General features: G+C 48.0%; 1 protein-coding gene across 1 annotated transcript in view; it reads right to left on the reverse strand.

Moving 5' to 3' along the window:
• Positions 1-2,899: 2,899 nt before the first annotated feature.
• LOC104464801 (alpha-2-macroglobulin-like protein 1) overlaps positions 2,900-10,610 on the reverse strand; it is a 21,109-nt gene continuing 13,398 nt past the window's right edge. Inside the window, exons 18-31 of the mRNA XM_010077636.1 lie at positions 10,318-10,441; positions 10,027-10,148; positions 9,552-9,603; positions 9,056-9,139; positions 7,772-7,948; positions 7,363-7,444; positions 6,595-6,751; positions 6,043-6,117; positions 5,677-5,848; positions 4,979-5,193; positions 4,468-4,683; positions 4,039-4,154; positions 3,267-3,357; positions 2,900-2,983 (exon numbers count right to left, since the gene is read on the reverse strand). Coding sequence (XP_010075938.1) covers positions 2,900-2,983; positions 3,267-3,357; positions 4,039-4,154; positions 4,468-4,683; positions 4,979-5,193; positions 5,677-5,848; positions 6,043-6,117; positions 6,595-6,751; positions 7,363-7,444; positions 7,772-7,948; positions 9,056-9,139; positions 9,552-9,603; positions 10,027-10,148; positions 10,318-10,441 — 1,767 coding nt within the window. The remainder of the gene's footprint in view (positions 2,984-3,266; positions 3,358-4,038; positions 4,155-4,467; positions 4,684-4,978; positions 5,194-5,676; positions 5,849-6,042; positions 6,118-6,594; positions 6,752-7,362; positions 7,445-7,771; positions 7,949-9,055; positions 9,140-9,551; positions 9,604-10,026; positions 10,149-10,317; positions 10,442-10,610) is intronic.

Consider the following 10,610-nt stretch of genomic DNA (forward strand, 5'->3'; position numbering starts at 1 on the left):
CTCTAGCCTTACAGAGCCTACAGCAGAATCTCCACCAAGTGATGTGGGGCTTTCCTGAAGTATTAAAACTAACCACTGGGAACTCATGGAGTTTTTTTGCACCTTGTGACCAAATGGGACTGCCAAGCCATCAAGGACAGGGCTCTCTCTGACTCTAGCCTTACAGAGCCTACAGCAGAATCTCCACCAAGTGATGTGGGGCTTATGTGCCTCCCACAGGTGACTCATGAAGCCTGCATCTTGTGTGCTGTGGCCAAGAAAGCATGCAGATGCAAGCACAGTTTAGAACAGTACTAGGCACTGGTCATGTTCAAGCTTTGCCTTTGCCCAGCCTGGAAACAGAAGGGGTTCGTGCCCATTCTGTAGCATGGATCAGAGGCCAGGCTGAGACTGTGAAAGGCTTGGCACTGAAAAGGAGTCAGGCCCTGCAGTAAAGGTGGATGTGGTGTGTTGTGTGCACAGGGCTGGAGGGCTGTGGAGCTGCAGGGAAAGCACCAGGAAAATAAACTGTGTTGGCTTGAGGAAAGTATATCTGATGCCAGGACTGGTGGTAAGACTCGGGACAGGCAGCCCTTGTTTTCTGTAACATGCCTCCAAGTATGTCATGAGCTGGACACCTCAAACCTTCCATTTCAGTTGTCCCTTTCCCTCAGTTTAACGAGTAGGATGCAGGAACTCACCCTTACTTAGCTTTGCTAATCACTTCCTGCCCTGCCTCTGCAGTCTGGCAAGTTTATTGACCAAGGGCCTTGACTGCATCTCCTTCCCTCTCTGCTCTCTTCAGAACCATGCCTGTGATGACAAAAGAGATGTTGGGCCCTCACCTCACTTGCACGGGGCACTGTAGCTTGTCACTGTAGTTTCTTCTGGAAGATGAGAAAAAAAGTACCAGTGAGATACACTTGCCAGAAACTCAGTAAAGCAACCCAGCATTGTGCCTGTGTTTCTAGGAGAGGTGTTCCCTCAGCTTACAGGACATGACTCCTCTCTGCTGAGACACATAGAATCACTGGTATATGTCAAAGCCTCTGTGTATAGCTAGTCCAGATTCACACAAATCATGGGGCCTGCAATCTTTTGAAGCCCTAAGTCCCAAACAGCTCCATTACAGTTACGGATTCCTCACTTTCTGAAGCAATATCCATCCCTGACACAGTTCTAGCTTTTACTCCCACTAGGGACCCCAGAGAACAGAGGAGAAGTTGTTTTCAGTGTCATTCTTCTAAGAAGGCCTTCACTCTTCTAGGCCATCCCCTCATTATGGTCCCTCTGCCTTTGTTGCATCCCACAAAATTGTGTACAAAAGCATGGCTCTGAGCGCCTTGCTCCCCTCTTTTTGGGAGAGTTAGATGCTAAATGGATCTACATGCTAACTATGATCTTAAGGGTCTTTTCCAACCTACATGATTCTATGATTCTACAAATTCAGAAGTTCTGGGGCCAGAGAAAAAAAGACCATTTTGAAACCCAAGGGGATAACTCCGTCATTAGAGAGCTTCTAAGGGGCAGTTAGATAAACATGTCAGTGATGGTATTGTCTTAGACTTTATTTCAGAAAAGTGGTAATTTGGGTGGTTTCTCCAGTACAGCATCTAAACTCACCTGGCATGTAGTAGTCATAGACCTTGATATTAGCTGGCTTATGATCCTTTATTTGTATGTCCTGCTGCACCAGCAATGTGTAGGTGTGAGGCTGTCTAGTCAGCTAAGACCAAGAGATGCAAGGATTACAGACAGAAAAAAAGCCCTGTAAGACAATCTCTTCCACTTGTTCTCCCTCAGGCTCCTGTGGAGACCTCACCACTTTGAGAGATCTGTCGATCTCAGAAATATCTTTTACTTCACATTTTGTGGCCATCTCCCTTTTGGTCACCAAATTTAACTCAGCTCATGAGAGACATCAAACCCACACAGTCAATGTGCATTAGGTATCTAAATGTAGTCCTTGTGTTCCCAACCAATCCCACATTCCCATCCATCTCTGAGCACCTTCATGCATCTTGGCTCAGTGGCTACTTTCTTATACACAGTTCTGTTCATCAGCTCATATTCTCCAGTTTTACACAACCCTCATCATTAAGCAGAAAAATGCAAAGTATGGATGAACATCTGCTGTATGGTAGTGGTTATGTGACCTGCTGTTCGTTGGGTTCCACCTTGTGCTACCTGGCAGCCTGAGCTGAAATTTTTCTCTGTGAGGCCTTTCTGCTCTGTGCTGTAGGTATAAAGGAAGCAGCACCTCAGCAAGTCTAACACATCCACACAACAGTAACCTGCCGACTATGAGGCTAGCTTAGCTTGTTGACAGCTGGGGATGAAGAATCACAGAAATGTAGAAGTGGTCCTTGGAAATTCAGAAGTTTTAAAATTAATGCTAGATCTTGTTTCTGGTGCTGTTTAGGTATACATGTAGCTCGAGAAAGGCTGGACTGGTTGTTAATCCATTGACTAATGAGGCTGTGGGTCAAGCACTGCTGCTTACACAACCATCTGGTTTAATTTTGAGTGATCTTGGCAAACTCCATGAGCAATCTTGGATGCACCCCCCATCCCTGCTGCTTACGGGCTTTCTGAGAATTCGGGCTTGCCTGAATTGACTAGATGGATCCTACTACTACTCCCCAATCCTGATCAGACACTGTATATGGACTTTCAACAGTCTGAACAGTGCCAACAGATGTAGGCTTAACATCAGAGCTAGACTCATTTCTCTCAGGTTAAGTGTCCCTGTATACAGGCTCTACAGCTGTACTGCAGGCTGACACAACACACTTCTCCAGGTCAGCAAATGTGGCTGGTATGCAGGAACAACAGCTTTGGATACTTAACACAATACTAGAACCAAGGTACAAGAGTAAGCTAAAAGCTATCTGGCAATCCTTTTAATGATGGTGTTCGCCTAAATTCCACTCACTTCTTCCAGGTAGAGAATGACTCGGTCACCTTCACTTTCAACTTTCTTCACTAAAGGCATTTTCTTTAGCTGAAAATAGGGGAAAAATGTCAGAAATACTCTAACAGAAAGGGGAAATATTCAGGGATATTTGTCCTTGTGAGGGCATGGGCAAAATGTTCACATGGCCAAGGGAAGCTCTTGGGGTGGGGGAAGGCAAGGTGTGGCCTGGAAGAGACCTTGGGTGTAAAGATTTATTGGGAAGAACCATGTTTCTCTACCCATAGGAATGATCACAGTTCTGCATACAATCCTGCATGGTGGGCATCCATCACTGTTCCCATCCCAGCTGGACACAAACTCATGGTCTCACCTCTTCCAGTGAACTTGCCACGGGACTGTATCCAGACAGCAGCTCCACTTGAATGAGGACCATGTTGGTGGACACACGGTTCCCTGTGTAGCTGCAGCAGGAACACAGGGGACAGCATTAATGTTACTTTTTGAGCCATGATCTCCAGATACTCCAGCCTAGCTTTGGTACTAAGGTGGAGGAATCTGCTTTTCCTTCCAGTGTTTCTCCTGTAAGCATACCTGCTCCTGTACTGTAATAAAACTTTGTGCTTCTCCCAATCTCTTTTTTAATTGTGCTGACCCAAGGAGAATAAATTCCTTGGGAGGCTTCTGAAGTTACTTCCTCAGGGCATAGCAGGGCATAGCATATCCTCTGCCTGCTCTCTTGGCAGTTTTGTCCCAAGTCATATACAGGGGTACAACAGAGGAGAGTGGTGTGACAGTCAACCAGGAGCAGAGGAGGGAAAACTTAGGAATAAATGTCAGCAGTCAGTCCCACAGGACCTTCATATCATGAGTGTTTTGAGACCTGATCCTAGACGGGCGTGAGACCCACAGACATTGGGAGAACTTGTGGTGACTGACATGATGACAAGATAGGACTATAGCCTGTGCCACCACTCTGGGGTATTGTACCTTCCACCCAGCTGAGGAGACCATAGTTAAATCAATGGGGACATCTTAGCACTTGGACCTCATGAATGAAGGGCAAACCTGGCCATTAAGAGACTGGTGTGGTGCCAGAAGCCTCTTAGCACAGGGGAGGCAAGGGGCAACTGAAAGTCTCCTACCGAGCAAGAATGGTGACAGGGAACTGGGTGGCATTGGGTGTGGTGCACTCGGTCTGCACAGACACAGCAAAGGTGACGTCACTCCTCGGCAGAGGGATGTGGTACCGCAGAATGGCCTGCCAGGACAGAAAGAAGCTAGTTGTCAGAGAATAGCAGAGGTTTCTTTGCTGGTGAGTGTCCTTGTCCAGCATTTGGCTGTTGTTTGATGTCTTGCACTTCTGTAAGACAATACTATGTGGTAGAAGTAGAGGTTCTAGTAGTGCACTGCTCCTGGTAATGTTCACTGGACTCCTTGGAGGAGAGATGCAGCTCTGACTGGGTGGAGGTTATCCAGACCTCATTTTCAGTCTTGGCCAAGTAGCAAGGTGAGAGTCCCCTGACTTTCAAGGCTTTTCCCTAGACAGACCTTTTGCCCCTGGCTGGTCTTACCTGCAGAAAGAGGCACCCACGGCCCTCTACATTCACAGTATAATCTCGGGGAATGGCTGGCAGCTCCACTGTCTGCAGCAGGAGGCGGTTGGTGTTGTCTACTCGGATGTTTTGATTGAAACCCTCAGAGGAGAGAGAAGCCTGAAGATCAGGGCCATCCTTGCTGAAGGTCTTGGTTGCATACAGGGCTAGGGCTTCTAGTGCAACCACCGTGTCCTGAGGAAAGAGACACACATTGTGCAAAATAGGATCCCTGATTCCTGTGCATGCCCGTCCTTAGCCTTTCCCTCCCTCTTACTGCAGCTACAGCACAGTAAGGGTTGAGATTTCCCCTTGGACTTTTAGCTTGGAGAAATACAAATATTTACCCTTTCCCAGCTCCCAGGAACTGTAAATCCATACATCTTTTCTTTTTTTTTCCTCTTTTACTATTGACTCTGCTAGAAACCATTGCTCTCACAAACGATAGCTGATGGCAGGTTCTATGCTGATGATGGCTCAAGGGAATTACCTGTGTTGAAGCAAAGCCTCCATAAGGGTTTTGCTGCTTGGTGAGCCAAGACACAATCTGGGATGCCTTTCTGATTTCATCTGAAGACAAACTTGACTTTGAAAGGTGAGCCATGAGGATACTAGATGTCAATTCCACATCACCAGATGGAGCCTGATACCAATATAGGGAGTCTTCTTCCTGCTTGGACTGTTGACTCCAGAATATTTGGTCATCTACAGGTGGAGTGGGAACATTTATATGTGTGTATATATACATATATACACTTATTATGGAGTGTGTAGCTGTATCTAATGACCTTGGAGTCCTACTCATCCCCTGTGCCTAGGTACCAAGTGAACATGTACATTGGGACAAGATCTAGGTGCATATCTCCCTATTTTCTCCCCACACCCTGCTTTTCCCAGTAAAAACCTAGGCCTGCAGCATGAGAACGAGCTCTACAACATCCATGAAGTTCCTCTGGTTTGGATGACTGGGAGACCAGGTCTGTGAGATCATCCACAGAGCAAGTCTGTCTCACAGTACGGATATAGCCTATGACAGCTTGTCAAACAGAGGTTATCCAAGCCTTGGGCTCCCTCCAGAGCTCTGCCATTGCCCCCCACTCCTGCCCTCCATTCCCCTGGTTGTTGAGCCCTAGTATCTCCACACAATTCTGACACTGACCCTCTCTCCTTTCCCAGAGTCTTTGGTACCTGATATGATAGCAGCCTTATCCAATCTTTTGAGGATTTTCTGCCTGAGGGCCTTATCACCTGCTACTGCAAAGGCATTTGCAGCTAGTGCCAGGCTGTAGAGGTTGGAACTGCCAGTATCAGCATTGACCAGGTCCTTTATACATTTCAGAGCTTTCCACACAGGTGGGTCCTAGGACACAAACGAAAGCACACCAGTTGCTGGCAGGGTGTATGGGGAGGGAATGCAGCCTTGATGTATGAAGAGGAGGGTGAAAACAGGGACAGGACACATGGGGAGAAAACTGTTAATCTACCCCTGTGTAGAAAAAGACAAAGTGCCCATGCACAGCCTGTTGAGAGGCTGTACACGTAGCCGATACTCACAGAGTGTGACATTCCTGAGAGTATGAGAGCTGTGATGATCGCAGAGCTCAGCCCCAGTCCTTCCTCCACTGCACCCTGCAGCCACCACAAAACAGAGAAGAGGAGGGATGCCATGAGAATGGAGAGGGGGAAGTTTTCCAGTGCCTTCTGCTCCCTGAGCAAATTCCAAACCAGTGCAGGCAACAGTGTTGGTCATACTCCTCTGCTAAGGAATCACCAGGGCTAGTATCTACCCTTGCAGGTCCTGCTTGCTGAAGCACTTCTCAGCCACAGTGCACCAAGCTCCTCTGGGTAGCTGATTGCCTCCCTCTGCTGAACAATGAACACTTTTCCCTTTCCCCTCCCCTGCAAAAGATTTTCAGTAGCAGATTTCACTGACAGGGGAAAAAGTGCCACCATGACTAAGCACAACCTTGAGTGTCATGTAAGGGTGACCTTGGGCACATCAGAGCCTCCCTCCTGCAGTAGGGTTCATTTGTTCTTGGCACCCAAGTTGGAGGAGAAAGTGAAGGAGCTCTGAGGTACCTAATGAACAGCCAGGACGTGTCATACCATCAGACCATTGTTGAAGAGTTTCCCCAAGCTCTTGAAGCAGCCAGATGGAGTCTGACTTTTAATCAGGGCACTGGCAGCATCCTTTATATTCTGCTCATCTATGTGGATGAAGTGCCGGGCTTGGCTGAAGGTCTTGAGGACCAGGGCAGTAAGCCTAGAACCAAGGAAGGGAGAAGAAAATCAGACTGAACCAGTCACTGATGCCCATCTCCAATAGAAGACAGGTGTCTCTGTGTCTTCCACTATCTCATCCCTGGAGAATTGCCAGTAGGTCAGAGCCTCTGTGTAGATGGAGAATTGGAAGCAATGCACATCAGTCAGATGCTCCAGAAGCTTAAGCTCGGGTCCATTTACAGCAAGACAGAAAAAAATCCACCGACAGTTCAGTGCTTTCCCCAGACCTCTCACAATTCCAACAGGGTGCACTTGTGTGATTTAAAGCCAGGAGGGCTGATATTTAGTGAGCTCACTCAGTCCCCTTCCCAATCCTGCTTGGGCATAAAGCACTCTGGGAAACCTGGGAAGAAGAAAGCTTTGCAGCCAAGTTTTCAGAATCAGCCTCTGTTGGGGTTCCCAAGCACAAACAATCAAACAGGGGAACCTCAAGTCAGCTCATTGGCAAGGTTCTCTTCTAGAAAGTCTCAGGAGCAGTTTTTGTTCAAAATTCCACACCTCCAGACTCCCCCAGTTTCCCCAGGCCAAAATTCTTGAGCCTAACCACATCAAGCTTTTGTTTCTCAACTGTGTCTGGGTATCTCTGCTTACCATGTATTCCCTGGCTCACTTCCTTCCCCAAAGGCACTGTATGAGCCGTCCACGTGCTTGTACAAGAGTTGCCGCTGATATCCTGTGGGAAGAGGCTGGGGGTAGTGAAGAAGCTCTGTGTCTGTCATGTTCTCAAGGTGACAACCTGCCCCACCAATCCTGCTGATCATTATAGACCGCATCGTCTCTGAGGAAATCAGCAAAGGGCTTCCAGAAGGGGTGCCATGTACCCCTTGTTCAGCTGAGACACAGCAGCCTGATTTACATTGCTGTAATTCCCATGGTATCGGGCAAGTGACACTGCATAAATCCTGCTCAGCACCAAGCCTCTGCTGAGATCTCCACTGCACAACCTACTGTAGTAGACATCACCAGCTTAATAACCCAACATGAGCAGGAATCCACTCACCACTTTGCAGATAGCCAATTGCTTTCTGTTTGATTTCTGGAGTCAGTTGTCCTGTCTCTTCAAGGTATCGTGTGATAAACACATTGGGGGCAAAATGAACCATGTTCTGCTCACCACAGCCGCTGGGCATCTGGAGGAGCTCATCTATGTTATCCAGTGCTGTCCCCAAAATGTCACCTGTGGGACAGAACCACAGCTTTGGGAGCTGTCCTGGGTTAAGCTGAGACAGTGTTAACTTTTATCAAAAGAGCTGGTAAGAGGCTGTGTTTTGGATTTGTGCTAGGAAGAAAGCTGATAACAATGATGTTTACAGATTCTGCCAGCATGGCCCAAGGTCTTTCAGCTTCTCTGCTGTCTGCAGGCAGGAGAAGTTGGGAGGGAGCACAGCCCCAATTACTCGCCCAGGATTTGATCTTAGGTTTTGGATTGAGACACAAAATGGCCAAGAGACTATTCCATAACATGCATGTCATGCCCAGTATATAGGTGAGGACCCTCCAGAAGCTTGTCCTTTTTTGTTCCAGACCCCTTTTGCTCCAGGTCATCTTACTCCAGGTGGTTCCCTCTCCCAACGCCTTCTCCCTCCCTTGGTCAGTACTTGGTCTGGAATGCTCGGGCTGTTATCTCCGTTCCACGAGTGCAGTTTTGGGACTCCCTCTGCTCCGGGATCATTAGCTGGGAATGGGCTGAGCCTTGGTCATCGGGTGGTGAGAATATCTCTGTGTATCACTCATTTCTATATTTGTATATAGTATTATTTTCAATATTATTGTAGTTTATTTATTAAATTGTCTTATCTCAACCCATGAGTCCTTTTTTCCCTTTACCCCTTTAATTCTCTCCCCCATCCTCAGGAGGGGGGGAGGGTGAGTGAACGGGTTATGTGGGGTTGGCTCCCAGCCAAGGGTAAACCCATCACAGGAGCTTAAGATATTCTTGCAGGTAAATATTTCTGTGTGCACCGATTCTCCAGATAAACTGCTAAGACTAGTTTCAGTTCACCTCTGCTCACACTAGGGTGACTTTAATGTCTATAGAGCCCTGTAGGAACAGTGATATGGTACTTGTTTATCCTTCCCTTGGCTGGGTGAAATTATAAGTCCATCTGGCCCAGTGTTACTTGTATAAGGGAGATGGGATGTTTCTCTGGAAGACATAGGGGCCCAGTATCACACCTCACAGTATACATTCCCTCTTGTTACTCTGTTAGTAGACACAGTGGCACCAGAGGAAAAGACTCCTGCAGGGAAAAATTTTACTTTCCATGACCCCCCTAAATCTCACCTAACAAAGAGATGTGGGCTCTCCCCGACCCAAGGACCACATTCTCTGGCATAGTGAAAGTGATTATCTCTGAAGCTGAAGTTCCTGCAAATGGCAAAAGCATCAGAACAACAACAGGCAGGAGGGAGAGGGTAGACCCACAGGCATCTTCAGGAGATGGTGTAAACAAGGCTGGGATCACTTCATCAGTTAGTGCAATCAGCATTCAAAAGAGAGAATGACACAGAGATCTGGCCACCCACTGATAAGCAACTGTGATGTGGTTGGTGGCAGCGGCTTGGTGCTGCTGAGAGCTTGTAGTAGTTGGTAGAGCTGAATGGCTTTGCCTCCTCATAAAAGCTCCAAAATCCCTGACTTAGCCCTCCCCATGTACATACCTCCAGATTGTCCTAGAGTTGTTCACATACCACGCTGCTTCTGTTTGTTCTCCTTGCTCTGTGCTCATGTACAGCCCCAGTGGTAAGACAGTCTGTGTCTCTGGGGTACCTGCACCTACCTTTAGGGCACAGGAGTGAGGTTCGAGTCTTTTCCTCCAGCAGCCCCTCTGCCTGGTGGGGAAAAGGCTGGTCAGTTCAGAAGGGAGAGCAGTAAAATGAGATAGCAGCTGTGCAGCACCGCACCTTGCTGCAAGCACCTTTTCCATCCTCATGGGCCATGCCAGGGCCTCACGCAGACAGCAGGGATATGCGTGCTGACAGCGAAGTTTCACTGGGAAGCAGGTTTCTAAAGCTCCTACGTGGCCTTTTCCCCCATCGCCCTGCTAGCAAGCAGTTCTGACATCTCTGTCCCATCAAGTGGAGGTGCTTAGCTCATGCCCTGACCCAACGTACCCTCAGAATCACTCCCTGACCAGCCGCTCTGAGAAATGTGCCTACCTGCCCGGCCAACTCTCCCTTCTCAGAGCCACCCACCAGGCCATTTTGAGCCTGACCCAGTTCTGTCCTCGCCAGGACCCTGAAGCATACTCTGACCTTCACCAGCAGGTGTTTAACCACTGCGTCCTTCCCTCCAGACTCCGGCACAACAGCTCTACTCTCAGTGCAAACATCTTCCTGCTCCATCACCTCAGCAGTGACAGTGAAATTCACCTTCCCTAAAGAACAAAAGATCAAGAGGCCAGCTGGCACATGTTTTAGTTTGCTCAGCCTAAGGCTGCTCACTCGTGCTTCTCATAATAGGCCACTCTCCCTTCCAGTTCAGCTCTGGTTTCCTCAAGCAGTTCTGCCAGTGCCTCCCACTCCTGCCCTGCCCTTGCCCCTTACCTAATTTTGTAGCCTTCACATCCCAGAAAAATGTTTTTGCTGAATCGGGACACAGACAAACAGTGAACCTGACATTTGCATGCACAAATTCAAAATCCCTGGAGTCCATTAGGCTAAGCTGGAGCTGGAAGTGAAACAAAAGGGAGTTTGGGTTACAGAGCTGCTGCTGCATTTTTCCTTTCAGCTCCTTTATCCAAATGTCAATTAAGCCCAGAAGCCCAGGGTGAGTATGATGATGGCCCTGTTGCAACATCTGTGGGCAACTAGTAGCCCATGGACATCACAGTCGTGTA

This window comes from Pterocles gutturalis, unplaced genomic scaffold (assembly GCF_000699245.1).
Source record: "Pterocles gutturalis isolate BGI_N339 unplaced genomic scaffold, ASM69924v1 scaffold5143, whole genome shotgun sequence".
NCBI lineage: Eukaryota > Metazoa > Chordata > Aves > Pterocliformes > Pteroclidae > Pterocles > Pterocles gutturalis.